Here is a 26,485-nt window from a genome sequence, read left to right on the forward strand (position 1 = left end):
ACAAAAATGAATAAGCCTAGATCACTTCCACCCTTTTCAATAATTTGCCTATTCCTAAATACTAGGCTGGAAGAATATATGACCCTTAACTTAATCTCATCACCAAGCACCTCCAAAGGAAAAAAAAAAGCACAAAAAGAGAAAAGATGGTCTGCCATTTATGTCTCCCATTTATAGTTTATTAAACCTAGAGATAATAGGAAAAAGGTGGAAAAAAGCAGAGAATGTCTGGGCTGTAGTATCAGATATCACTGCTTATTACTGGCTATCTGCCTAGTAATCATAAATCCATTGGGTAATATTCTCAAATCTTTTGCTTTTCAGGTAGGTGTGAGCCAAAAAGAAAAAAAGTTTAATTTTCTATGAAGAGCAGAAAACAGCAAGCACAGCACAACTGGGTACCAGGATGCATAAATATTCCTGATTATGAGCCCTTGCACATAAAGCAAACAGGAAGAGTTTGAAGTTAACAGTGTGTACATCATGCAAAAGGTATCTCTGTCCCAAAAGGTAGATATCACATAGACTATGAATGAACTGCTCCAATAAATTATATTATTCCTCAGAGGGGAGAGGAGAGCAATGTTATAAACAGTGACTTCAGAAAAGTGAGAACAATAGGGCATTGAATTTTGTAAGAGTGAATTAAGGATCTTTTTTTTTTCCTGGAGGAGATCTCAGTATCATTGACCAATGAGCCTTATAAATAAAAGCATTAACTCCAGCTCTGCCTGTTCCCCTAAGCATCTCAGCATCTTGCACTTTCAACATTCTGTACCTGCGTTTAGTTTCTGCTAGAAGCACAAGTACATACAGAATTAAATAGAGGTTTCAAGTAGGTTTTTCTAAAATATGCTTTCCAGGGAACTCAGAAAACACATGATCCTGGCAGAACACACATCTCAGACACAAAGCTTTGATGAGAGGCTGAGTGTGCCTTTGTAGGAGACTTACCAAATCAGAAAACAACAATCCCTGTACATCACCTCCTCCCTGTGCTGTCGGATATGCGCTGAACATCCACGGATAAAGGAAAGATAAACCAGAACAGCATTTTTCAAAACCAGTCTTGATAGGATCAAACTCCTCAGATCTCTCACTTGCCTTTGGCATCACTTAAACCAAGGGAAGTCATTTTCTTAAAACATTCTCAGAGACCTTGACAGGACTGGGATGTAGGAGTAAGTGTGACTGCCAGTGTGAACTCCGCTCTTACCAGTGCTGAGGGCAGGGCACAGGCACAGCACTCAGAGCTCTGCTGACCTTGTTGCAGCACAGAGCTAAAAGCTAATTAAAAACCATTTTCATAACATGACAAGCTTTTTTTTTTTCTTTTTTTTCTGTGAGAGAGGGATGTCCAGTATTTTCAAGGCCACAAATCTGAACAAAAGAATACAAAAAACTGCCTCCTATGAAGCGAATTTCAATGTCAAATTCCTGTTTGTTATCACCAATATGCCAAACATTAAGCACGGGCAACTCTAACTTCACCTTGTATGTCATTTTTCTGGCTCTTTAGCTGCTCTCTTGGTTAGTTAGAATTGGAAATTGATGGGCCCATAAACATCTATGAGAGACATGTTATTAAACACATCATCTCTGTCTGCTCTGACAACGATAAGCCAAGTTCTCCAAGGTTTGCAGCAATCTCAAGGAGTGCATGTTTTTCAATAACATTGTGATCTTTTTTCCTCATCTACGCAGCATTTCTCCCTCTCTCCCAGTGCACACTTGTTTTGCCTGACTTCCCTGAAACCTGTTTTAAAACTTTATTTGAATGTTACCTCACTTCTGTTCTCTCCAAAGGGTTTTTTTAAAGTAGCTGAAAATAGTTTCTCCATTTTAGTCTCACTTTAGGCAAAGGTAATGGCTCATAGAGAGACTTGCAAAAAGATTACTGTCAGTACTCTTGAAACACTTGAATATTAACACTTAACAGCTTTGCCTTTACACTTTATTTAGGTATTTCTCCTTCTCCAGCCTTCTTTCCTGCACTTCACAGTCTTCTGACACTTAACCTTTTTCTGCACTGTTTCTGCTTTCTTCTGCATCCTCCACATCCTTCCTTTCACAAAACAAAGCCTGCCTTGTTTAATCTGTTTTGCCTACAGGTCCATCCGTGCCCAGGGCAGGGCCTGGGGTGGGATCATCTCTGCCCAAAGGCCAGGCTGTTTGAAATGCAGGAAAGCCTCCAGCTGCTCAGACCGTGGCACTGCACAGTGCACACTGCTCTGGCTGGGTGAGAAAGCAAAAATATTGCCTGAATCTATTCTGGTTTGGACAGTCTGGGAAGGAACCCTGGGCATTTTGAGAGTAAATTGTTTTGGAGTCTCAGGTAAAGTTCTTGCAAGTTTACCTTCACTCCCAGTTTGATATGACAAATTTCACTCTAATTTTAAGGATTAAGTACTGTTATTGATTTTCTGCTGAATGTTCATTTCATACCGTCTCTCTCCTTTTTCTCCCTATTACCTGCTTGAAAATGAATTTATCTATTTTCATGTGACTGGTTTCTTCTGGTACATCATTTTCCTCTGATCTGAACATGCTTGTTCATTCCTCAGTTCTATTGGAATAAATTAAAGAATTGCCTTGCAAAAACAATAAATGAAAGAATTCTGTGTTGCAAACAACAAATTGTTTTATCACTATTCTAAATAGCATTTCAGTTTTATTTATAAAACTCATGAGTTTGTGTGAATATGCAAGAATTTAAGCTTTTACTTCTTTTGAACATGTCTCTAATACTTACAAGATGCATACAAAGAGCATTAAAAACCCAACCTGGAGATTTTTAATGACTTGAGAATGGGAGAGGAAAAACTGTACAGGTACTGTCTGCATGCAAATACTTTCTGTTCCATCTTCTTGGTGCCGTTAGATGTGACCTGGTAATCTTCTTAGTTTTGGAAAACACATTTCTTTTTTGCAGAATTGTGCCAGAGAGGAAAAGATCTGTGCTGCTGTTCAAAGCTTTCCTCTGAACCAAGCAGGAGAGACACTCAGGCTAGAGCCTCTGAGATCCAAAACAACTGCCCCATCCATCAGGCTTTCCTGAGCTGAGTGCCTCACTAACTCTTCTGCTGAATCGCTTCACATCATACAAATAATTTAATATTCACTAGAGAAGCAACTGGAACAGGTTGCTCATATCCTGAGAGCCCCACCTATGTGATTATGAGCTGCTCCTAAGCAGAAGTTTCTCTTGCTCAGGAAAACCTTTGGGGTGTCTCAATATTTAATCAGAGAACTTGAAATTTTGAAAACACTCATGGGATGATAAAGTTATTTCCTTCTCATTGCTGGTAGCAAGCAAACATAACAAAGGACCACATAAATATAAAAGGTAACATGTCAGGAAAACAGCATTATCAGCCAGTCATGCAGCTCTTTGGCAACTCCAGGTTTGACGATTCAGTAATTTTTTACAGCAGGTATCAGGAGGAAAAAGCACTGAGTCCATATTTGATGGGTAGAGCTGAATTTATGGAGTGTTCTTCAGTGCACACCTCACACACTTCAGATAGAGACTGCAGCTCTGGGAGAGGTTGGCAAGGGTAAACCCAGAAATGTCTGGCAAGAGTAAAAACTTTTGGCTTAAGGGTGCCAAGAGGACAAGTCCTGTAGGTGAAGGGAGAAGAACCAACCTCCAGAAACCTGTGCCAGACTTCCTCAGAAGCAGAGAACATTATTTGCAGTAACAAAGTCAGCCCAGAGCTGCCAGTTCCTCTGCTGTCAAGCCCTGAGTATACAGGACAGCTATTGAACCAGGCAGGCAGAGAATTACTGCTCTTTCTGGATGGGCCCCTTGTATACTGCAGAACCACATCAAAATTACAAAATTGCTGAAAAATCACCTCTCCTGCATCTCTGCTTCTGAGACAGAGAGTTAAACTCAGCTCTTCTGTGCTCAAAGTCACTCCTTGTCAACAGAAGTTATCAACAAACTTAAAAAATCACTCACAGCAAAAATAAAACCACTCTAGTTATTTACATTTGATTTGTTTGTAGTAAGAGAACACAGTTCTTAGCAAGATAAATATGTGGGAGGAAGGAAAGTAATAGAAATTATCCACTGATCCTTATTGTCTTCAAACATCCAAACGTCTTCAACATGCAGTGCTCAAAAACCCCCAAACTAAAAAACTCCAAAGCACAAAAAATGATAAATGAAGTTATTTATCGTTAGGAGATGAGCTAAAATATTGCTAGTCTGGCTTCACAGAACCTTGTTTCTCTTTTACTCTTCCCTTGCCACAGAGTCAGAAAACATGAAGCTCTAAAATTAAAATAACAAAAAGGTGCATGGCCCCTCTTTCTCTGTACTCCCTTTCTGAAACTTAATCCCTGCCATGCATGCAGAGCAAAGGCCAAGTGGAAGTCTTCCTCTGAAGATTACTTTGTGTATTAATTCTGCTACATTTAAAGATTTTTTTAATTTGTTTTCCCAATATTTTCACAGCCATTTCAGTTTTCCTCTTGGCAACCTCAACAAATAAATAGGAAAGAGCAGACAAGCTAAAATGCTCTCCACTGAAAGGGCTAAAAATCTGAAAATCAATTTGTTGCAGTATTAGAGCAGTTGGGAAGTCCTTAACTTGAGCTCACAGAAATCAATAAGAATAGTACAAAACTAAGAACTGCAAAGAGGAACCTTTTATCTCTTTCAGAAAAAAAACCTGAAGTATTTTATGAAAGAAAAAAATACCAAGGAAAAACTAACACCAAATAAAAACTCTAAGAGATGCTTTTATGATTTAAATGTGGCTTGCTGAGTCTTATAGTTCATTAGTCACTAAGCACTCACATTTCTGTGCACTTTTTCCTTCCTTTTAGCTTTTAAAGTGCACTGCAATTCTTAAGAGTTTGGGCCTTTGGTGATGCAGTCAGCTTTTAAGGGCATTCTGAATTCTGTGCTTACTGCCTTTCCTTGATCTCCCCTATCTTTTGATCAGTATGGGAAAATTCAAACCATTCAGAATAAGAACCACACCTGTGCAGGTCCTGGCAGCATTTTGCATCCTAGCTGTATCCAAACTGTGTCTCCAGCTGGGCGGGCAAAGCCAGAGAGAGCCTGAGGGTCGGAGTGAGATGGAGATGAGCCCTTGAGAGCAGAGCCTGGCTGAGGCACCCGGGGACAGAGCTCCAGATTCCTCTGATGAATAACCTGGAGTGCTCTGCAGCTACTTGTGCAGGAGCTGTGCAGAAGTTTACAGCCTCAGTTTCCAGCTCAGATTTGTGTGAGCTCCCAGGGATCCCTTCCTCCTCTTGCCTTATTGGGAGCTCCGGCTGCAGTGTCCACATCCCACCCAAACAGAGCTGAGGGCACCTGGGCCTGCAGGATGTTTCAAAGTCTAAAAAGGAATTCAGGCTGTTTCCAGGCTTGGAGTTTAAACAGGCTGAATTCTGATGTAGAAAATATGCAGCTTGAATAAATAATACATGAAGTATGTCAAACTTCAGATGTGGCACTGCTATTTTAAATGCACTTTTCAAAAAGTCATTTCAATTGCTGGTTACAAGGGCTTGAAGTGCAACAGGCTTCCCTTTCCCACTGTGCATGTCCAGGACCCTTCAAGAGCTGAATTCAGACTAGTGGAAATTATTCTAACAGCCAGAAATATTAATAGACTGCAAATTTAGTTATCATGTGCTTCATGCAATATTCGTGAGATTATAAATGCACAAACAGACTTGTCTGAAGTACTAACATAAAAGTAATGCATGTGTTATAACAGGAGTTTCATAAGATTATGTGGAATAATTCTTCTCAATGATTTTTTGTCCTTGTATTTTTCAGTACCTGATATCAATGTAATTATCATCTATTTGTTTAAATGCTGATTAAATCCCTAAACATTTAATAATCCATCTTCATAAATTTTTGCCTGGCATCATTATACTAAATGAACATTTAGGTCAGATTTTTTTAAAGTACCATCAATTTAGGTTATGATTTTATATCTATACATTCTATTTTATTTAGGCTCTGTATTTAGCAGCTAAATTGCAAAATTAGAAAAAGTCAGACAGCTCTCCTTAAACAATAAACTATTGTGTAATATTAACAGTTGGAGGATTAGACCCAGAAGTGCACGGACTGGACTAATTGTGTTCCTCAGCCCTCCTTTACTATTTGTGCTTTCTCCTAAACATCTGAAGTCTTTCTTTTTGTATAAAAAAGTGCATTGTTCACATGTGTAAACCACTGGAAACCCCTTAACCCTCCATCTGCTGATTTCACAAGGTTTTTTATGTAGCCAACACACATAGTCTGAGAGTAAGGATGTGATTTTTCAAGGACATGAAATGCAATTTGGAGTTAACAGACAGCAAAATCTGGCAGACAGGTACCTAACTCTGGCATGGTTTTGCTAACCTTTTCCTTAAGGCTCAGCCATATGTTATAGATCTTAGAAAAATGAGTAATGAAAAACAGCCTTACACCAGTATTCCTTTTTTATCCCACTAAATTAACTTTAAGAGTATTCTTAAAAGAAACTAATCCTTTCCTAAAAACTATTTGATTAACCCTCTTCTAGTCTTCAGGCATAAAACCGAAACAAGGTCAACCACCTTAACACATTGGCACTTGAATCTCTGCTGTCTTATGCAGGAAGTAAAACTATAACAATCAGAAACATAAAATCTGGTAATTCCGGTGCATCAACTGTGCACCAGCCTTGATTCCAGCAGAAAGAAATAACCTTGCTTTTTTATCACCACATCACACACATGCAGAGAAAACTCGGCAGGAACGTAAAGCAAATGAACTAATGAACTTAATTAACACACAGAAAATAAAAGAACTACCCTGCAGATGTGTGTTTGTAGTGAAATCAGTCAGCAAATGAACAAGTAGTCATGACAAAATTTTACATAACTTTCTCCAGTCACTGGGGTCAGAAGTACAAAAACTGGGTAGGGACTAAGTTATTATAAACCTTTCTTCTAAAATTAATGGTTGTTTTTTTTTTTGTTTGTTTGTAAGAAACAAAGCACAAGTTCTTATTGCTGCTGCACGGAGTAAAGCCCAGCACCAGCCCCACTGCTGGGCACCCTCTCCTGAGATCATGGGAGCCCAAAAAAGCCCAGCCCTGCCAGAGGGGTCCTGCCCTGGCTCTGTGCAGCTCTGTGTGCACAGAGCTCAGCTCAGGTGAAACAGGTGACACAGTGAGCAACAAATTCTTAGGGACGTGGCAGCTCCAGGGAAGAGTTTTCCACTTCAGAGCCTCTTCCAGGGGTCTGCACACCAAACCCCTCAGTGTTTCTGTGAACCACAACAAGGCAGTTCACAGCTCAGGAAACACCCCCAAGCACAGAGGTGGTGAAAGATCAAGAGGCCAAAATTTCAGTTACCAATAATTACAAATAATTTGGATTTTTTTTTTAAATAAATCATCTCCTAGCAGAAGATGGTACCCTCTTTATTATCTTCGTCCAAAATCTTTTCTGTAGCAAACAGGTAAGCCAAGGAAACTAAAGGATGATTGTAGAACCACTTCAAAACCTGCAACAGCCAACACTCCGTCCCCTTCCTGGGTATCTGAAAATAGCAGTTGACCTCTGTGCTGGGGGGGTTTTCCATTATGTTAAAGTGACAAAATCAGGGAAACGGCTTCATTTTAAACAAAGGTGAGCACAGAGACATTCCCATATAAAGGAAGCAATTCTTTACACCTTTGAATATATTGTGACAGGGCAACTTGCTGCAGTAATACAAATGGTAACTTATTTTACATCCCAAATGCATTAGGCATGACTAAAGAAATTCCACTTATAAACTTGAAAATAATATTTAATAATACAGAATTACTTGCATCCTTACCCACAAGGTTAGAAAACCCTGGACTGAGACTCAAATATAAGTAGCATTTAGAAGGTTATTTCCTTATAACCTCACATCCCTAATAGAAGAAAAAAAAAAATCTCCAAACCCCAAATATTGCAAGGTAAAGATTTAAGGTCTGCTCTCACTGATTCATAGTTTGGCCATTACTCAAACATGCAGTGTATAATGCTGATGAGTTAAACATCACATCACCCATTTTGATTTATTTCTTTCAATTCTCTGGGAATTTTATTTATGTTTATAACTACAAGGTCAGTGGTGCCAATAGATTCAATCCAGGGATAGATAGTTGAGTGCTTAGACCATTACACAGAATTACAGTTTATTGATTAGAATACTTATGGAATAACTAAGGACAAAACTAATAATGTTACTAAGAAAAATGCCCAGAAGGGATCAGGTTTAGTCCAACCAAGTAATACAGTTTCAGCTTTGCTGAAGAGAATACCAGCAGTCTAAAAGGTGAACTCTTAGAGTTATTATTTTCTTTAACTTGGTGCTCTTCTACAGTCAATAAAAATATTAATATTATTTTATTTCTCCCTTCTATCATTTTTATGTGCTAAAACAATATTATCTATGCTGTCCTCGAGACACAGAAGACCAAATCAACCACAGTGTTTCTGTGAACCATAACAAGGCAGTTCACATCTTACAAAACACACTCTCAAGCCCAGAGCTAGTAAAAGATCAGGAGGTCAAATTTCAGTTAACAATGATTATAAATTATTTGATTTTTTTTAAGCAGAACATCTCCTAGCAGAAGACGTTACCCACTTTATTGTTATTCTCCTAAGCAAGAAAACCACTTTCTTTATTTGCTTTCTGAATTTCCTGAGTACCTGTGCACAAAGAGCACAGGCTGATGCTGTATCACATATCACTAATTGAAAGCATTTAATCCTGTCTTCCACACATCGGCCAAAGCAATACAAATGCCAAGAAATTCCTCTTTGACAGCAGAATTGTGTACACTGTACATTATATAAGCCTCCTGTCCCCTTCCACTTGAATGTACACTATCAAATCATCCTGGCCATTACTTTCTGTTGAGCAGATGGTATTATGAGATTTTTGATAAAGAACAACAATCACCCAGGAAGGGTTGCAAAGGGGTCGCTGGAACCAAGATTAACAATTGATTAGCTTTAATGGACCGTGACAGTAATAAACAACAGAGCTCCACACAAAGATTCGATTGTCCTGTTAATGCTGCTGACACAAATGGCTTTTAACTGGTTTCCTCAAAGTGTTAATATCGCCAGAGCCAGCAAATGAAGGACTTTGCCAAAGTGAGAACTGTCCTGCAGTGGAGGAGCATTTACTGCAGCCCTCTGAAACATCTTCTATAAAGTGTGTTTCTGGTTCATTCAGACAATGGTTCCTATTTCTCCAAGGCTTAAAGTTCAACAAAATGAAACGCTGCACACCTCTGCAAGGCAGGGGCATAATAGAACTCTAAAGCATTTGAATAGAGAACTCGGCACTCCTCAAATATACAACAATAATGTGAATCATCATTTTCAGTGGGCTCATTTTATCCTCACTCCAGCCTGGGCTGACAGATCTCAGTATCACAGCCTTCTAAACTCAATTTTTTTATGCTTGGTTCTGATAAGTTGACTCTATTTTTTTCTTCCTTTCTGCACAGAAATCAGTAATTTGCATCATATTTTCATTAAAATAAAGTGGTTTGTGATTACTGGAAATAACAAAAAAAAAAAAAAAAATCTGAAAACAAAACCTAAAAGATCAGTTTATTTCTTGGATACATGTATGGGAAACTGTCTATGGAAAAAGTCTCTGCTTCCTTTAATTCTTTAAGCCCAAAATTTAAAAATAGACTTATGGCAAATATTGACAGAAGGTTTTAAATTAAAAACTAGGGAGAGGCAAAAACAAAACTCCACCTAACATTCAAAAAAACCACAATCATTCCAGAAACCATGGATCTAGGTATTCAATTAAAGATAAGGAGGTATTTACTCACCTAAGCATTGAATAAGACATTCTGTTAAACTTTTAAGGTTAAATTACTCTGTTTCTAAAATCAACTTTTTTTTTTTTTAATATGTGTCTTATTTAATTATACGTCTTATTCAGGAAAAGGCTTTTGTTTTAACCATTTTTAGCTGTGAGCTGCCACGGTGCTGCTCCATTCCAGTGTTATTCCTAAAGGGAGCACCCAGCAGTGGTGCAGCTCTAAGGGCTCCTAGGAAAGAGAAAAGGCAATTCTGCTCAAGATCCCAGCACAAACCACTGGCACAAACCAAGGTCAAGCTAATCCCATCCCTGTGGGTCCCTCCCCATCTGCAAACTCGACTCTCAGCAGAGCAGCTCCTCACCAGCACACAGCAGCGACACAACACGAGGCTAATTGCTGGGTTTAAAATGTGATCTCCGCAGATATGCAAGGGAATTTAAATGAAATCTCTGAAAGAGTAAAAGCCACCTGCTTGGTGTCCCAACACACCAGCACTAAGTACATAACCTGTCAAAATACTGAGCCAGCCTTCATTAGTTCCATTTTCTGTAATCAGCATCGTTCTATTACTCACATGATTGGCTTTCTTCAAGCAAGCTGTTGTATAAACCGTTAGTTATACTCTGATGATAAACATTCAAGAAAATAATTATCTCCTACCTGTAAGTCAGCATCAAATTCATGTTTCAGGTAAGCATCTTCTGCAGCTTCAACAAGACGCTGAAAAAAAAAAGTGTGTCTTTGAAATAACAGAAAACAACTTTACAACCCGATATAAAAATAGAGATTGTTTAAGCATTTTGTGCAATTTATCTGCTCTCTTACTTCACTGAATAGAAATAAACAATATAGATTTTAAAAAAGAAATAAAAGACCAAGTTTTTTAAACCCTCAATACCCATTGATGGTGGTACAAAACTCTAAAAACAGCTCACTTATTAATAAATACAGAAATAAAAAAGTCTCTTTTTTCACCAGTGCTCAGCTTTCTGTATCTCCCATTCTGAAATAAAGTTGATTTCACATGGACTTTATTTTGCACTTAGGAGCACTTTTCAAATCTTCCATAACAGCAAACAGGAGGAATTCCCCAATAATGCACTTGATTTCAAGAAACTGACATAAAAATTAATTTCTAAATTACACATCAACTATAAATCATAAGAAAAATATAGACTAGGTTTGTTTACCAAGCAGACTGAAGTACTACCTTAACGTGGTACATTATCATAAGATTTTTCTGCAATTACAGAAGTAACATTTACTGAATGGCAGCAATTCAGTAGGATTTTTGCCCTCTTAACAATATCCAGAACTCCTTGTAGCAGTTATTTTTCCTCACCATTGTCATCTGACAGGAAAAAACCACGGTTGCACCAAAACACAGCTACCTGAACCATTTAATTCCTAAAGGGGTTTGCTGCAGAGATTGGGGATTGACATTATACCCTTTCTAAGGTTTTACTCAGCATTCTTTATACTTCAGAGTATTTTGACCATGGAAGAAATGCCTTCTAGACTGCATTTAATCTATCTGAGCATTCGTATATGTACAAGCCAAAATCAAACAAAGAATACTCTGTGTCTTTTATTTTCTTTGCTCTATCAGACACTGGTACACATGTATGTTTTCACATATTTTACATCACAAAGCGAGGTCCAGACTCTCATTAACAATACACAGAGCGGGCAGCCATGCACACATTTTTTTCCTCCCTTTTCATAACAGTTTGCACATTTATCAACTCTTTGGATATAAATCAAAATGAAATCAGAATTCATATTGATTGCTATACAGTTTGAGCTATAATGGAAACTGAACCAAGAAAAATATTTCAGGTTGCCAATGCAGAACAAATGGTTGAGCAGAACGCTGACAGTTTGAGCAGAGCCCCGGTGGCTGCAGGGAGGGTTTGTGCTCGCTGGGTCTGCAGAGCAGCAGAGTCCCAGCCTTGCTCTGCTGCCCCATCCCATCTCCCCCTGATCCCTCCCATCCCCAGATGCCCCATCCCACCCCCAGCTGCCCCATCCCATTTCCCCCTGGCTCCATCCCATCTCCCCCTGATCCCTCCCATCCCACCCCCAGATGCCCCATCCCATCTCCCCCGATGCATCCCATTCCCCAGCTGCTCCATCCCATCCCCATCCCATCTCCTCCTGACCCATCCCACCCCCAGCTGCCCATCCCATCTCCCCCTGCCCCATCCCATCTCTCACTCACCCACAACCAGCACCAGCCCCAAAAACCCCGGGGTCTCTGCCAGGCTCCTGCCCCTTCCCTGCACACCCCGTGGGGAGGCTCTCCAGACTTTTCTTTGCTGCAGAACCACAATCTCAAACATACAATTTAAAGCTGGAAATACTCCTGGTGCCTCAGTTGATACAGAGAAGCAGAGGTCACCTTCCCAGAGCCCCGTGCTGGGAGTAGCTCCCTGACATTTGGCTGGTTCCAGCTTTAAACATCCTGTCCCATGAAAACCCAGCTGGTCACAGCAAACCCATCTGACCCAAACTGGAACTGAGCTGGGTCCAACACCGAGCAAATCAAACCAGAACTGGACCAGCAAAATGTCTGAGCTCACCTTCCTACGTACAGGGGTGAAAGAACCCAAACATAACAATGCATCCCAACCTGCTGCAGGAGGGGGATCTGAGGGAAAACATTTCAAATGGAACTGTGAACATCTGTGTTGTTGTTCCCACTACTCCTGCACTATCTGAATAGTACCAAGAACAGACCTTGCAATGTGAAACATAAATGAACCTTCATTTGAGCCCCAAATCTTTGTCTTTAGAATCTAAAAAGGGAAATAACACAAATTTTCTCCTCTGAAGGGGAAGCCTTATAGCAGCTGAAATAAATCCGTACACATTTGAACATTCTCAGAAGCCTAACTTTAATCAGCGTGCTAGTGACCTCCTGAAAGGATTTTACAAATACAGCCCTCATTTTTCAAACATGAAAAAGGCCTTTTATGTAAAATAACTACTCTAATTCAATGCATTACCTTTATTTTCCTTTATAATAAAGGCATAGGTGTATTACTACTCTGTGCTCACCTGATACAAAAGTTCATGACTGATGAGCTTGAGAGTAAAAACGTGAAAGGATCAAAAAAATTCTTCATACAGAAAAGAATACATGGAGAAGGAAACCATGTCTTTCTTTTTGTGCTGAAATACTTATTTAATCATCAAAAGAAAAATTATTATAGCATTTCATGAGATACCAGTGATATTAGATATCAGTACCTGGCGGGCTAGAAAAATAATTCATGGCTTCTTATATAGTTTGTATTGATCCCAATGTGTTTCAATTACATTTTTGCCTCAGTGAAATAAATTTAAACTAAGATTTATCCCCACATATAAGAAATAACTAGAGAAGCATAAGATGGGCAATAGTAGAAACATCTGGTAACAAGAGCAGCTCAGAAATGAAAAGTACTGCATTTTATTTTATTGAATTATTCATTAAAATTTCAGTTGTTACTTTTTCTTTTTTTATGTACATTTCAGCAACATTCTCTACAAGAAACTCAATGACAAAGAAGTAAAGTGTCTACTGACAGGAATTTTTCCTTGAAGCTGTAGAAGCAAATACGTAAGCACATTTTGTGCTTTGCCCTAACAAAACTAAATAAAAAAATTAAAATTTTGGTACATGAAATGAAAAAAATACAAGCATGTGCTGCACTTTCTATGTGTCAGTCCTTAACCACAGTTTGCTTAAAGTATCTCAACACCATTATGAAGGAAAGCCAGTAATAAGTCCAACTCCACAAAATGACACATTAGTGGATAGACACAAATTATATCGGAATGAAGAAATTGAATGCAAATGTTTCATGGGGTTTTTTTGTGTTTTGAGGGGGGAATTGGTTGGATTTTTTTTTTTTTAAGAGGTCCCCAAAGGGTTGAAGCACAATGGAAGAAATTCCTTAACACTCTGCAGACAAAAACATAAAAACCACATGTAATGCTGCAACTTTTTTATATGGAGGCAAAAGATCCCTTTTAAAAAATTTTAATGACTGAGCAGTTATGTACAAATGAGTCTCAACATTAGCATGATTAACAATTTCAGCTTAATAGTTTATAATGACATTCTGAATAGAAATGCCAATATATTTTCATTTGAGCAACCATGCTCTCAAATCCTTGCTGGAGCAAGTAAATGCTTCCCAAGCTGGGGTTATCCTGCAGGGAATTGAGAGTTATCTGCATGCACTTACATGGAATGAATTATGAGCACAGAGTGAGAACTGGTACACTCACACCATTCAAGGGTGTTTTTAGAAGAATTTAGCCCTAAATGTGGAAAAGTGTCTGTGTGCACATAAACAGGCAGGTCGAGGGCAGCACGCAATCTTTAGATAAAGCGATTATAATGTTCCAAGGCACAGCTCAATTGAGGCTCTCCCAGTTAAGGAACTAATCCTTAGAATTTTCCCAACACACATAAACATGAGAAAGATGAAATGCCTGACCCAGAATATCACAATGCAACATGGATAAAAAGAGGGCATGAAACAGGAGATGAACAAATAACACAATCACAAAAAACCTCAAAATGGTCACCAAAACATAAGCTCTATGTTTTGTATATTCAGTGGTACTAATGTTATAAATTACACAGAAAAAGTTGAGAGATGAAAAAGAAATGGTTTTTACCTCACAGTAATTTTTTTTAAAATAAGTCACTGAACTATCTCTCAAGTTACCTAACAAGGTAATTTTCTCGACAAATGATACTGTAATTTCAGTGAACTGATATTCCCAAATAAATTCTTTCAAGTTTGGTTGCTATAGATAGAGCAAAGGAAAGGTGAAACAGAATGGATGAAGAAGAATTCAACAAAAAATAAGGGGGAAAAGGAACAGAAATGGAGAGGAGAAGTGAAAACAAAAGCTGAAAATAACAATTTCAAGAAAAAAAATCAGCTAAACATCCAGAGGGGTAGGGTAGTTATTTTTGCTTCTGTGATATTTTCTCGTTTCATGTACTTTTTAAGGGTTGCAGATTATTTCTCAATGATTCTCCTTCATTAGAATCCCATTTTGAAGTTAGATTAAATAAATTCATAAGCATAACCAATTTTGAAACAGTTTCTGAACTCCTGAACTGTGGAGGGTTACTAATCTTTATCCATGAGTGTTGACAGAAGTTGTGCCCTTCTCTCTTTTCAACTATGAAATCTTTAAAAAAATTATTTCATTGTTTCCTTTCTATTTTTCTATGATGAACTAACTGCAACACATAAAACCAGAAATGCTTCTCAAAATTGTTCTTCTCAAAACTAAACTGCTACAAATCACAAAAAAGCATCAATTAATTTGATAGCTCAAACTAAATTATAACTAGTATCAGCTTTACACTGGCATAATCTAAGTCCATAACATAAATAGTTTCTATTCAATAATAATAATTTAATAACATTTCTTTTTAAAAATGCACAGGCATTAAAAAAGAGTAGACAAACCTGTGTAGGCTGCTCTTATATTCTAGCATCAAATGCATTCAACCCACAGGAAAAAATAACCCTGAACCCTAACAAACTTTTTCATTATTTCCCATGGCATCAGATCTATTTGAGGTTCCTGAAAACATTAATATCATTTCAATGTAGATTTGAAATGTGTTTTGGAACTAAAAATAATAATAATCATTTGTGTAACTTTACGAGGTCTGTCTCTCTGACTCCTGTATCTGAATCTCTAAGCAAGATTTCTATCTTAATCAAATGTAATGAACTCTGTTAAGAAAAACAGCAGATAACAAGAATGGAAAACCTATGCCTGTTTTTAAAACTTTATGTCTTTCATATCTTGTATCAAGGTTTCTGCTACATTACCAACCAAAAACCAGCAGCAGTCTGTGTGCTGGAACACCAGTTTTCTGTGTGCAGAAAATACTTATGACTACCAGTAGTTACCCTTCCTCAGGTGAAATATTTAGTGCAATTTTAGTAGCCTTACTATTGATTTGTATGTCTAATTTCCAATCAGAATTTACAGTAATTGAACTGTGAATATGCCAAAAATATTTCCTAAAGTGCTGCCAGATAACTATTTAAACACAGTTCAGCAGTTGAAAGTATTCCTGGGAGAGAAATGAGATTGGGTTTCCATCATCAGAGCAATTTTCCTCACTGGCTTCCCCGTGAGAAACCCACACTGTGCATGTGGTATCAGCAATAGATCACTGGACTTTAAGGACATTACCCAGGCACCTTCCTGAGACTTTCCCATTTTGGGGTTCATTTCTGATGTGAAAAAGGGGTTTTCATCTCCAGCAAATCTGTAAGGCTGCAGGTGCTTTGAAAACTTCTGAAAAGGCGGGGCTGTTTAGAGAGGGTATAAGATTTATTAGCATTTAGTGAGCTTAGGTAATATTCTGGCATGGTGCTAATTCTGCTGCAGGTCCTCCTGAGTTCCCTCAGAGTTCTGGGGTTTGCTCCTTTCACAGCTCATTTAGCAGACAAGGTGAAGAAGCCAGGAGAGAGTTTGATGCTGTTCCTCAGCCTCACTTTTATTTCCCATGCCCAAATCCAGTATCATATCAGATAGCAGTGAGTGCCTCAGGGTGAAAACAGGCTTCCCAATCTCAATGTTTTATCACAAAAAGCTTTGCACCTGTTTGCCATAGCACACAGAGGAGCATCAGACTCTGATGCTGACCTTGGAGGGATATTTGCTCCTCTCAGGAGCACAGCAGCAGGGCAAGGCAGTGTGGCTGATTCAGTCCTTGAGGTGGGGACACACAAACACACACAGAAGGTTTCCTCTTTCCAGAAAGCCTGGCAGTGTGTTTTATACCCCAGATTGTTCTCCTCAGCTGTGTGGTATTTTCTAGGGAATTTTAGCACTAAAATTGCTGTTGCTGTCACCAAGATGCACCAAAAATTATTTGGTGCCTGTTACTTTGCTATTCAAATTCCTAGTGCTTGTGGCTTAAGATAGATATCAGTCTTGCAACTAATGCCACACAAAAACTGCCTGCTCTGTGACTGCTATCAAATTCCACTGCAACCCAGCCAGACAATGCTCAGCCACACTAAGTGCAGCAAAGCACAATCAAAGCAGAAATTATAAATAAAGGATAAAAATAAATTAAAAGCTTAGCATATGCAATTATCGCAAATAACTTCAATTATCCACTTATATTCATTCAAAACTGGCAGATATTCAGGTTGATTGTTGTTACAGTGCTAGCTGGTTTTGTGAAGCAACAAGAGTTCAGCTTGGCACAGTGCTGGACAAAACAGAAACGAAACTGCAAGTGGAGTAAAGTACATGAAATTCACACATTGCATAACAGTGGCTAAGACAATCCTGGAGTAATTAGATGCATTTCTACTCAACTAGGCTGACACTATATTTAATTATGGCATCTGGAGTTTGCCAGGGCATTGAAGGAAGACTCCATATGAAGAAGATAACACATTTGTCTTGTACCAAGTTCTTCAGTGCTCAAAGGCTGCACAAACCCAATATATGAGATATAAAATATGCAGATTATCAAATCTGCTCCTACCATGTTATTATGTCTAGCACAGAGCAGAATGAGGTGCTAAATAGGGTTTTATTCCATACTTTTAATTCCATATGTCCCAGACATCAAGGAATCAGTTCAGCTGCAGACACAACTTAGAGCTGTTCCAGGGACATTTAAAATGTGCTTTTTTTTTTTGTCTGGCTGGGGTACAGCAACAGCCAGCTCCTTCAGCCACCTCTCCTGCCTCAGGGCCAAGAGGAAGATTCTTCAGAATTTTGCACCAACCACACATCCACCCAAGGTTGTGTAATTTTCTGGCAATACCTTTATTCACCATTTTCACTTCACTTGCAATATGGCAATACAATTTGTAAAGTTTTACTTTCAATGAGTAGCTCACAACCAGTGCATTTTTCTCTTCCACATACATTTAAAAATTTAATCAAAATGCTACTTTGTAAATACCTTCCAAAAGCAAGGGAAGCAGCCTGTGTATGAGTCCATAGACTCACCTGTTTACACACATCATTAAATATTGTCAACACTAACCTGTGAGTGTCATAATGATCCTTTTTCCCCTCTCTCCTATACTGAAACCTCTAGATTAAAACATCTGATTTGTTAATATTTTGTTATATTTGTTAATATTTGTTAATATTTTTCACACATCTGATTTGTTAATATTTAGGGTGACACAGGTCATACTCTTTACCTGACAGTCACAATTGCTCCCTGCTCAGATAATGCCAGACTGTCTTTTCTGCATTTGAGGACAGTGAGGATTTTCATGGCTGAGCAAAACCAGCTCCCCCTCAGCTCTGACAGCTCTCAGCACCACTGCTGGATGCGCGGCAGGTCTTGCTTGAGAAAGATTTGAGATAACCGTTTTCAGTCTAATTCTTTTAATGAAAAATTCTCCTTTGGTAGAATTTATCATCTCACCTAACCTCGTCTATTTCAAAGTTAATCATCTCTCCACTGAAGTTTCCTAAACATCCTTCATTTGTAGAGACAGAAAATCCCAAAGGTGCTACATGTTCCATTCTAAAATAGCTCATGAGATACAGAAAGATCTTTGGAACTTTTCCTTCACTCTTTTCTTCACTAGATGTTTAACTTTATATGATTGAAACTGAGGGAGATGAATCCCACACCATATGCGCAACACAAATGAGCTAAAGGGAAATGGAAATATTCCCGTGTGCACTCAGTAGGGAAAGGACACTTGAAGCAGCACTTTCTCCTGCCAGCAGTCCTGGGATGAGTCAAGGTGTTTCTGTTCTGTTTACATTTAGAAGCACCAAGTGAAATCAATTGTCTTTGCTTTGTTCCCTCACTCAGCTTTTTCCTCACCTCTGCACTAAGGCTCAGTCCCCCAAGTTAATTCAAATTCAACTTGCAATTTGTGGTCTGCTTCAACCAAACCAGTCATGATATACTGTCCTTCTTTCGGTTTCCAACCAGATTACTGTCACACAACAGCAGGAAAAAAACAACCCTCAAGATTTATTACTCCAAACAAAGGTCAGTTCCAGAGTTTGCAGGGACAGACTTCCATTGCCTAGCCCAGCACTCCATCACAAGGCACAGAGCCTTGTCTTCACTTTCAAACCAAGCAATGCAACATCCACTGGACTGGTTTTTAATTCTGACAGGGTCAGGATGTCAGTTGCCAATAGATTAACTGAAAAGGAAAATTTTAAAACACTGAAAACGAAACACCAAGTTTGCAACTAAAAATTCCCCAGCCTCTTCTTGCAAGTAGAATTCTCTAAGATAGATATTGAGGCAAATAGAAAATTATTGTGAAGATGTGAGGAAAGCAACTGGTATCCATTTCTAAATGCATCAGAAGTGGATTTTGAATGCATTCACCAAGACTTAGAAACCCAGTGTTATATCTCAAGTTAAATAAGAACAGATTCAATAATAGAATGTACCAAATTCTGCCCTCAAACACAGCCATGGCTTAGTCCTGTTCCTTTTCTTACTGAGCACAGACCTAGACCTACTCCTGTTTCTTTCCTACTCCTCTCTCCATATCCTGAGCTCATTAATACCACATTAGGTGACACAAACTCCACTGTTTAAGTTTTTCATTTTACTCTCCACTTCTTCTGTAGCACCTATCAGCCATTCTTTCTTCTGATGCTTAACAGCCTTGGTGTGCACGCTGTCAAACATGTTCATGACCAAGCTTTTCTAGGTCCCTACCAATTCCTCACTCTGCTGACTTCCATTTCCAGTTTTCCCTATTCCCTTTGCACTCTCATCAAGCACGTCTAGAATATCTTGCACTAGCGCAGTCTAATTCTTTCACCTTTTTCTCTTTCGACCATCTCACTCTTCCCCAGTCTCTGCTCTCCTTGTGGCAGGAACCTTCCTCAGCCTCTCCTAAACCCACCAAGAGACCCCCTTGGCTGCTGACCCTCCCAATTTCCAGTGCCCCAAGGTGAGCACAGAGAGGTGAGAGCTCTCTCCTGGGCACATGGGCACACTGACAGTGCCTCAGCAGACAAAGACACTCTTTCCCCTTCCTGCTGCAATAAGAAAGATGGCATGGTGTCTGTCCCTGAATACAGACTTGTATTTAATTTCCCAATCCAGCTGGGGGAAAGTCTTGTTCAACCCTGCACAGAAAATTCACACTGCAAAGAACTTTCAAAGATTTCACTTGCAGACAGTCTTGCTGTGATACATTTCTAATGGCCATATGCCTCCATGTGTGGAGTTTCCAAATGCTAAAATCTTGATCCAGCTGGAACAGAATTTCAAAGAAAACCTTGTGTCAAGGCCCCAGCCCTGCCAATTTCAAGAGCTGGTTCCCAAGCACAGAAGTGCTGCAGAGTTTTAATGAAAAGAACATCAGTATTATGTTTAAAAGAGTAAACCATTGCATTTCCCCCAGTTTCTCTCTTGTAAAAAGATGACGTTCAAAGATAAAATTCCAAGTTTCTTTGGTCTCCTGAACCATACTTTATAGTTCTGGAGACTTCTTTGCTGAGAATGCTGGAAATAATTACAAAATCAACTTTCAGACTAAGTGATAATTTAGTCTTTTCATAGTTTAGTATATTCTGGCTGGTCTGGTACAAAAAATGAATGAAGGACTATATTGAAACTCTCTGGATTTGGACCTTTTGGAAAAACTCTCGGGTGTAGACATTTGTCCAGACTGACTGGACATCAGTTCCATGTACCTGAAGGATTTTGGTGGTACCTGTGGATTAATGCTCAAGTCCCAGAGAGTACAGGGGTATTGCTTTGCCAAAGTCACAATTAAATGCAAGTCTGTATTCAGGTACAGACACCATCCCATCTAATACTTTTTTTTAATAGTAGGATTTTTAGTTCTATCTTAAGAACAATATTAAACTGCCCTTGTAATTAAAGGAAAATTGCAAATTCCCAAACCCAAAGAAAGGCTGCATTGCATAGTCAAAACCTTATCTGCATTGTTTTGTAAAGGGAACAAGTTCAAATCCAGTGGGTGTTTTGTTACCTATTTAGAAGAGTCTTGTACTTGTATTCTCCTAGTGACTAAAAGATAGCTGTACTTTCACCTCTTAATTAGTCTTTATCAACTGAAACATTCACCATTTAATTATCGTATGCAGATTTATTTGGGAAATGAAGTAAAATATGCAACACAGCACAAAATTTCCATTAAGCTTGACACACCTCTAGATTTTGGTATGACCTAGGGAACTCTTTTCATAGAATACTCCCATTTTTCTGAGTAAATTTTTTTCTCTGCCTCTCAAAGTGCTTCTAAAATGCACCTGGGGAACAATAAGAGTCTTCACAGAGCTAACCAACACCTGCAGGTCCAAAAAGTAACAACCAAGACTACAACCGAGCCAACAAAACCTATTAGCTTAAGTTTGCAGAGGCAGAGAGTAAATTATAACAATAGTTCTCCATTTATCTTGGATTATAAGAGAATTGTGAATCACCCACAAGGGTGGGCAGGCCCTGGCACAGGGTGCCCAGAGAAGCTGTGTCTGTCCCTGGATCCCTGGAAAGGTCCAAGACCAGGTTGGACATTGGGGCTTGGAGCAACCTGGGACAGGGTAGAACAAGATGATCTTTCATGCCCCTTCCAACCCAAATCATTCTATGTTTCTACTGAAAATAAGAGGAAATTAAATGTATTTTCTATGACCAAACCATTATAACTAATGTTTTCACTGCACCAGGACACAAAGATGAGTAAAACATGCTCAGTAATTAGGCTTTCATCATAGGCCCTTGAAGAAATAAGGAGCAAATTGAAATTAAGAACACTTCTGTGTAACACTTAAATGGTTCAGAATGAGTTCTCACCAACTGGATGTTTTCTGTTTCTGATATCTCACACAATCCTTATAAATTATATAAGACCTCAGTAATGTAAGTACCAATAAATAGACATAAAAAAATTAAAAAGTCAGAGAAATTACTTCTTTCATCTGAAAACATCTTATTGGTCTGCTGTAACTATTGGCAGGAAATCTGAGATATCATTGACTGAAAAACCTTGGGAGAAAGATTCAGAAAATTAGATAGAGATATCGCATATATAATGAACACAAGGTGCAGCTCAGCTTACATTCCTTCCATGCCCTTCAGTTGGTGACAAGAAATTTGCCTGCCACACTTTTGAATTCAGAGTGTAACACTGACAAATTCTAAAATGCCTTAACTTTTCTCACTTTTAACTCAATAATTTAATAAATGTTGACATGTTACTAACTTTCACAAGCTTCTTGGACTACTCAGCTATTTCCTCAGCTAAGTAGAGGAAGCCCTTGCCTTACTACGGGTCTGACAGAGCCCTGCCAAAAAGCCCATCTTCTACCCACAGCCTGAGCAGCACTCACCGTAAAAAATAAACAAAACCACAACAACAAAATGAAAAGAAATACAATTTTAAACACAAAATATATAGCCAAATTTTGCACCTATTTAGCAAGGCTATCATGTATCATCAGTTCCCTTTTTTAGGCTATTTTATAAGAAATCAATCTGTGCTTTGCTTGGATCTAACTGAATCACTCGTAAAGAAAAATCAACAACTTGAACACAAATTCTAATGGAAGTGGATTGTTTCTATTAATTTCATGGGGTTGATTGATGAGCACAGCAACCTACTGATCTAAAGCATCAGATCCTAACAGCATTTCCCAAAGCTGAAGCACTACAGGCACTAACCAAATCTGAGACCCAGGTAGTTCTTGCTCATTAGCAGTCTACTTGTGAAGTGCTCTTTCCCCATCACTGCTCCCCTCCCAGCTTTGTTATTTAACATTCCACTGTCAAAATAAAATATAACTATAGCTGTGTCACCCTTAAACTTTCAAATATAGGAGGTTTTACCCTCTATGTCTGCTTAAAAAGTAATTTTTATTATCTGGTGTAGCTAGGAATAAATTATGTTTGCCATATAACATTTCCTAGAGAGCACAGGATTTTGGGGACAAAGACTGCCACCTTTTGGCAATAGTCTGTAACAAAAAAAACCCAGTTTCTTACGTCAATTATCTTATTCTAGGGAACATCTTTATTGTATTATTTTTGCATCTTATATCCAGAAAAGTGAAGAATAAAACATGGGGTTTAACTGAAGCCAACCTGAAAGAATTTCAATTTTTAGGATTTTTGCATAGCAACATAGGGTTTTAGCTTGGAATCAGAGAAATCAGACCTAGGGTTTTTTTTTCCTGGAGGACACTATGAGTAGATAGCCCTGGCACACAAAGTTGAATATTACATAGGAAAACTCATTTTTTAAACATAAAAATATTAATTTTTATGCAATTTTTTTTCTCCATGCAGTACTGATTTAACCTTTGAATAAGTCTGCTCTATTCATTAGGTCAGAAGGTCTTAAAGAGAAATTATTAAATAATTAGAATGCATCACAATAAAATAATCTACTGCCAACCTTAAATGGCATTTCTACTTTTTCAATACTTGACCTTGGAAACAAGGATTTTTCATGATGTTTTGAGTGTTGGGGCTTTTCTAGTAGCTGAAATAAAAAGGGGTAAAACCAGATTCTGTCATACAGCACAAGGGGTATACTTCCAGGGATTCAACTGAAAAACTTTTATATTAGTCAATGTACCTGATGCAAAAAAACATCAGGGGTGGTGGAATCACCAACCACCAGTGTGTGTCACAAGCACCATCTTGATAGAGCAAGGCAAAGGAATTACTGAAATAAATAAATTAACAGAAGGTATGAAATGTTTGGATTCCATTTGAGAAATGCAAAAGTGCACAGGTAGAATTCTTCTAAATCATGGACAGAAATTTTTGGGGAATAATTCAAGAATGGTTTGGGGGTTTAGAAGAGTTCCTTAGAGGTTCCAGAGAATACTCAGAGCAAATGAAACATGCCATGAGTATGAAATACACTGAGAGATCCAAAAGTGATCAGCAATAGAGGACAAAGGAAGGGCCAAAACAGGACAACAGAGGGCCTGAGAAAAGCTTGTAAATCAGCAGCATGGGGAAAATAATTATCCAAGTTTTTATTTTCACCAGAAAAGTAAAAGCCAGAACTCACAGAGAACAGCTGAGAAGATGAACGAAGATAACACTAATAGAGCCAGAGTAATTTGCAACTTCAATACGTGAAGAAATCAAAGTTGAAGAATGAACACAAATGCAGATATATTTTTGTTAAAACAATTACAGAAAGATCAAAAGAGTATTTTACTGAGCTTCTCAATGCTGAAATTCAAAAAAGCAATCGGCCCTTTTCCAGACAGCTGAGCCATTTGTAGAAGAATGAAATTGTGAAGAGCTTCAAGAGGCAATCAGAATACTGAGGAGAAACAAAAGCACCAGGTGTGAGTAATCTTGGCACCGAATTATCAAGAACAAGAGGGGGAAAGGAAGTCAAACACTTTATAGGGGCATTTGGTTAGTTTGAGTTTGGGCAAAATTTTCAAACATTAAGATACATTTGCTGTAGTAAAAAAAAAAAATTAAATAATCTAATTTCACAAAAAAACTAGTCTTACATTGAAGAATAGAATTTTGAAGCTTTAGCTGTTTTCAAACTCATTCACATTTCCAGCATGTTAAAAACATATCTTTCTTCTACAGATGTTGGAGGGGTGTTTTTGTTGGCATGTTTTTTTGGGGGGTTTTTTTTTGGTGTTTTGGTTTGTGGGTTTTTTTGTGGGGTTGTTTGTTGGTAGCTTTCTAATTGTATTAAACCCACAATCTATTAAAACCAGGAACTTGAACAGCACTCTACTCCTGATTTTAAGAACCTAAATATCGTCAAAATGAAAAGCTCCCGCCCTTTAAAGTCTGCATTGAAAGCAAGTGACTAACCAACCCCTCGCCATATGGAATTCCATTGATTGAACTGAATTTCAGCGGTGTAATTCTGCTTTTACTAGTGGGAGCCATGAAAGCAGATGAAGGGTAGCAGAGCACAGCAGAGCCTACTACCTGTCTGGCACCATAGCCGTGGTGCACAGATGGAAGAGGGATCTGGTGCAGGCTCCCAGGCTTCCACACCACACAGTTCACAGCTCTTTGGAGCAGGCTAACAGTACATGCTGCTCAAAAACTATTTTGCTGCTGTCAGCAGGACTTCCATATGGGGACTGCCATGTTCCCACCGCACACATTACATGGCTTGCTGAAGAATGTGCCATTTCCAGCCTTCCCAAAATCATGTCCTGGTGGTCAGGCTTAATGCCTGCAGTCCCCTCGGCCTTGATAGTTTTCAACTGACTGAGGAAGTAAAGAAAAACATTTTTTTTTTAGAGCTCTTAGGTATAAAGGCTGGGATTAGGGTTGTTAAGCAGTATCATCTTGGCAGCCTCAACTCTGAATTCCTTTGGTGCTGAATTTTGGGAGACATTTTTTCGGGGTGGAAGGAGGGGGAAATACTGTTGTTTTGGGATTTTGAGGAGTTGTTTTGCATATGCTGCTTACTCTTTTCAAGTTAAGTCTTTTTCCAATCGGTGTTTGAACTGTTTGCCAAACGATATTCAAATAAAAATGTGTAAGATGTTTCCCATGAATCTTTAAGAAGTATGAATGATGGCTAAGTCGTACACTAATAAAACTTGCAAGGTCAATTTTATTACACAAATGTGTAACAGACCGTGCAAATGGCAATTAAATCCTCAATTTTTGAAAGTTGGGATATTGCTTTCTTCTTCAGACATTCAGTAGGGATTTCCAAAAGCAGGCATTGAACCCCAGGGATCTCCACTGCTACATCTAGAAAAATATTTCAGTTCCTCATTAAGAGAAACAGCAAAAAAACAAAGAATAAGCCCTTTTAGAGTAATAAAACAGTACAGTAGCTGCAAGTACCACAATGGAGCACTCTCTTTTATAAATATGGATATTGATCAATTCAGATCCCATTTTGTTACAAAAGTTGCGCTGACCAGCGTCACTCTGAACTCTCTGCCCAGGCAAGAAGAATAACACAATATCTTAATTTTACCTTTTTTATACATGAGTTGTATATATGAAATTTTAACATCTGCAAAGAAACAGTCAAAGAAACAGGGAAATCTGCAAGTCCGGCCCTACCCTGTTTACTCCAGCTCACACAGAGAGGGTGGAACCTCCAAAGGAAGAAAGTTATTGTCCCACAGTATTTCACCAGGCAGCTACTTTGCCTTCAAATCTACTTCAGAATCAACAGAAAAGCCCATCTTAAATAAAGATTGTGAAGAAAGCTAGATAAGCTAATAGAAAGCCCCAATATTATTATTTCTGACCTGCTTACAGCAGTTTCACACATAACACTTTCATTTATGCAGGCTACACTGGCTTGGGCTCATTTCCCGAATCATTTACATTGTGATACAAGTTTGCACTGTTCTTAAAACAATTTTATCTCCATTTTAAAGGTCTGCAGAAAAGGTAAAGAAAAATTTACCATTCTGAGTGAGCCAACAGAGTCACAATATTGTTTTGTTTATGAGTCCCTTCTCTATTTTGGTTTATGTCTTTCCTGATGCCATGGAAGTATCAAAGGATATGCTAATGATAAGCCTTAGTGGCAGTGCCAGATAACACTTTAAAGGTGAAATGCATAATTCTCTAATAACCTTGGTAGGATACTCGTCCTCCCTGAAACACAGTGCAAAGCCACTCGCTTTCCATCACATTACTCAGAAAT

General features: G+C 38.4%; 1 protein-coding gene across 1 annotated transcript in view; it reads right to left on the bottom strand.

Moving 5' to 3' along the window:
• CACNA2D3 (calcium voltage-gated channel auxiliary subunit alpha2delta 3) overlaps positions 1 to 26,485 on the bottom strand; it is a 383,158-nt gene that overhangs the window by 252,506 nt on the left and 104,167 nt on the right. The window contains exon 4 of the mRNA XM_059480385.1: positions 10,497 to 10,556. Within this exon, the coding sequence (XP_059336368.1) occupies positions 10,497 to 10,556 (60 nt within the window). The remainder of the gene's footprint in view (positions 1 to 10,496; positions 10,557 to 26,485) is intronic.

Source organism: Ammospiza nelsoni, chromosome 11 (assembly GCF_027579445.1).
Source record: "Ammospiza nelsoni isolate bAmmNel1 chromosome 11, bAmmNel1.pri, whole genome shotgun sequence".
NCBI lineage: Eukaryota > Metazoa > Chordata > Aves > Passeriformes > Passerellidae > Ammospiza > Ammospiza nelsoni.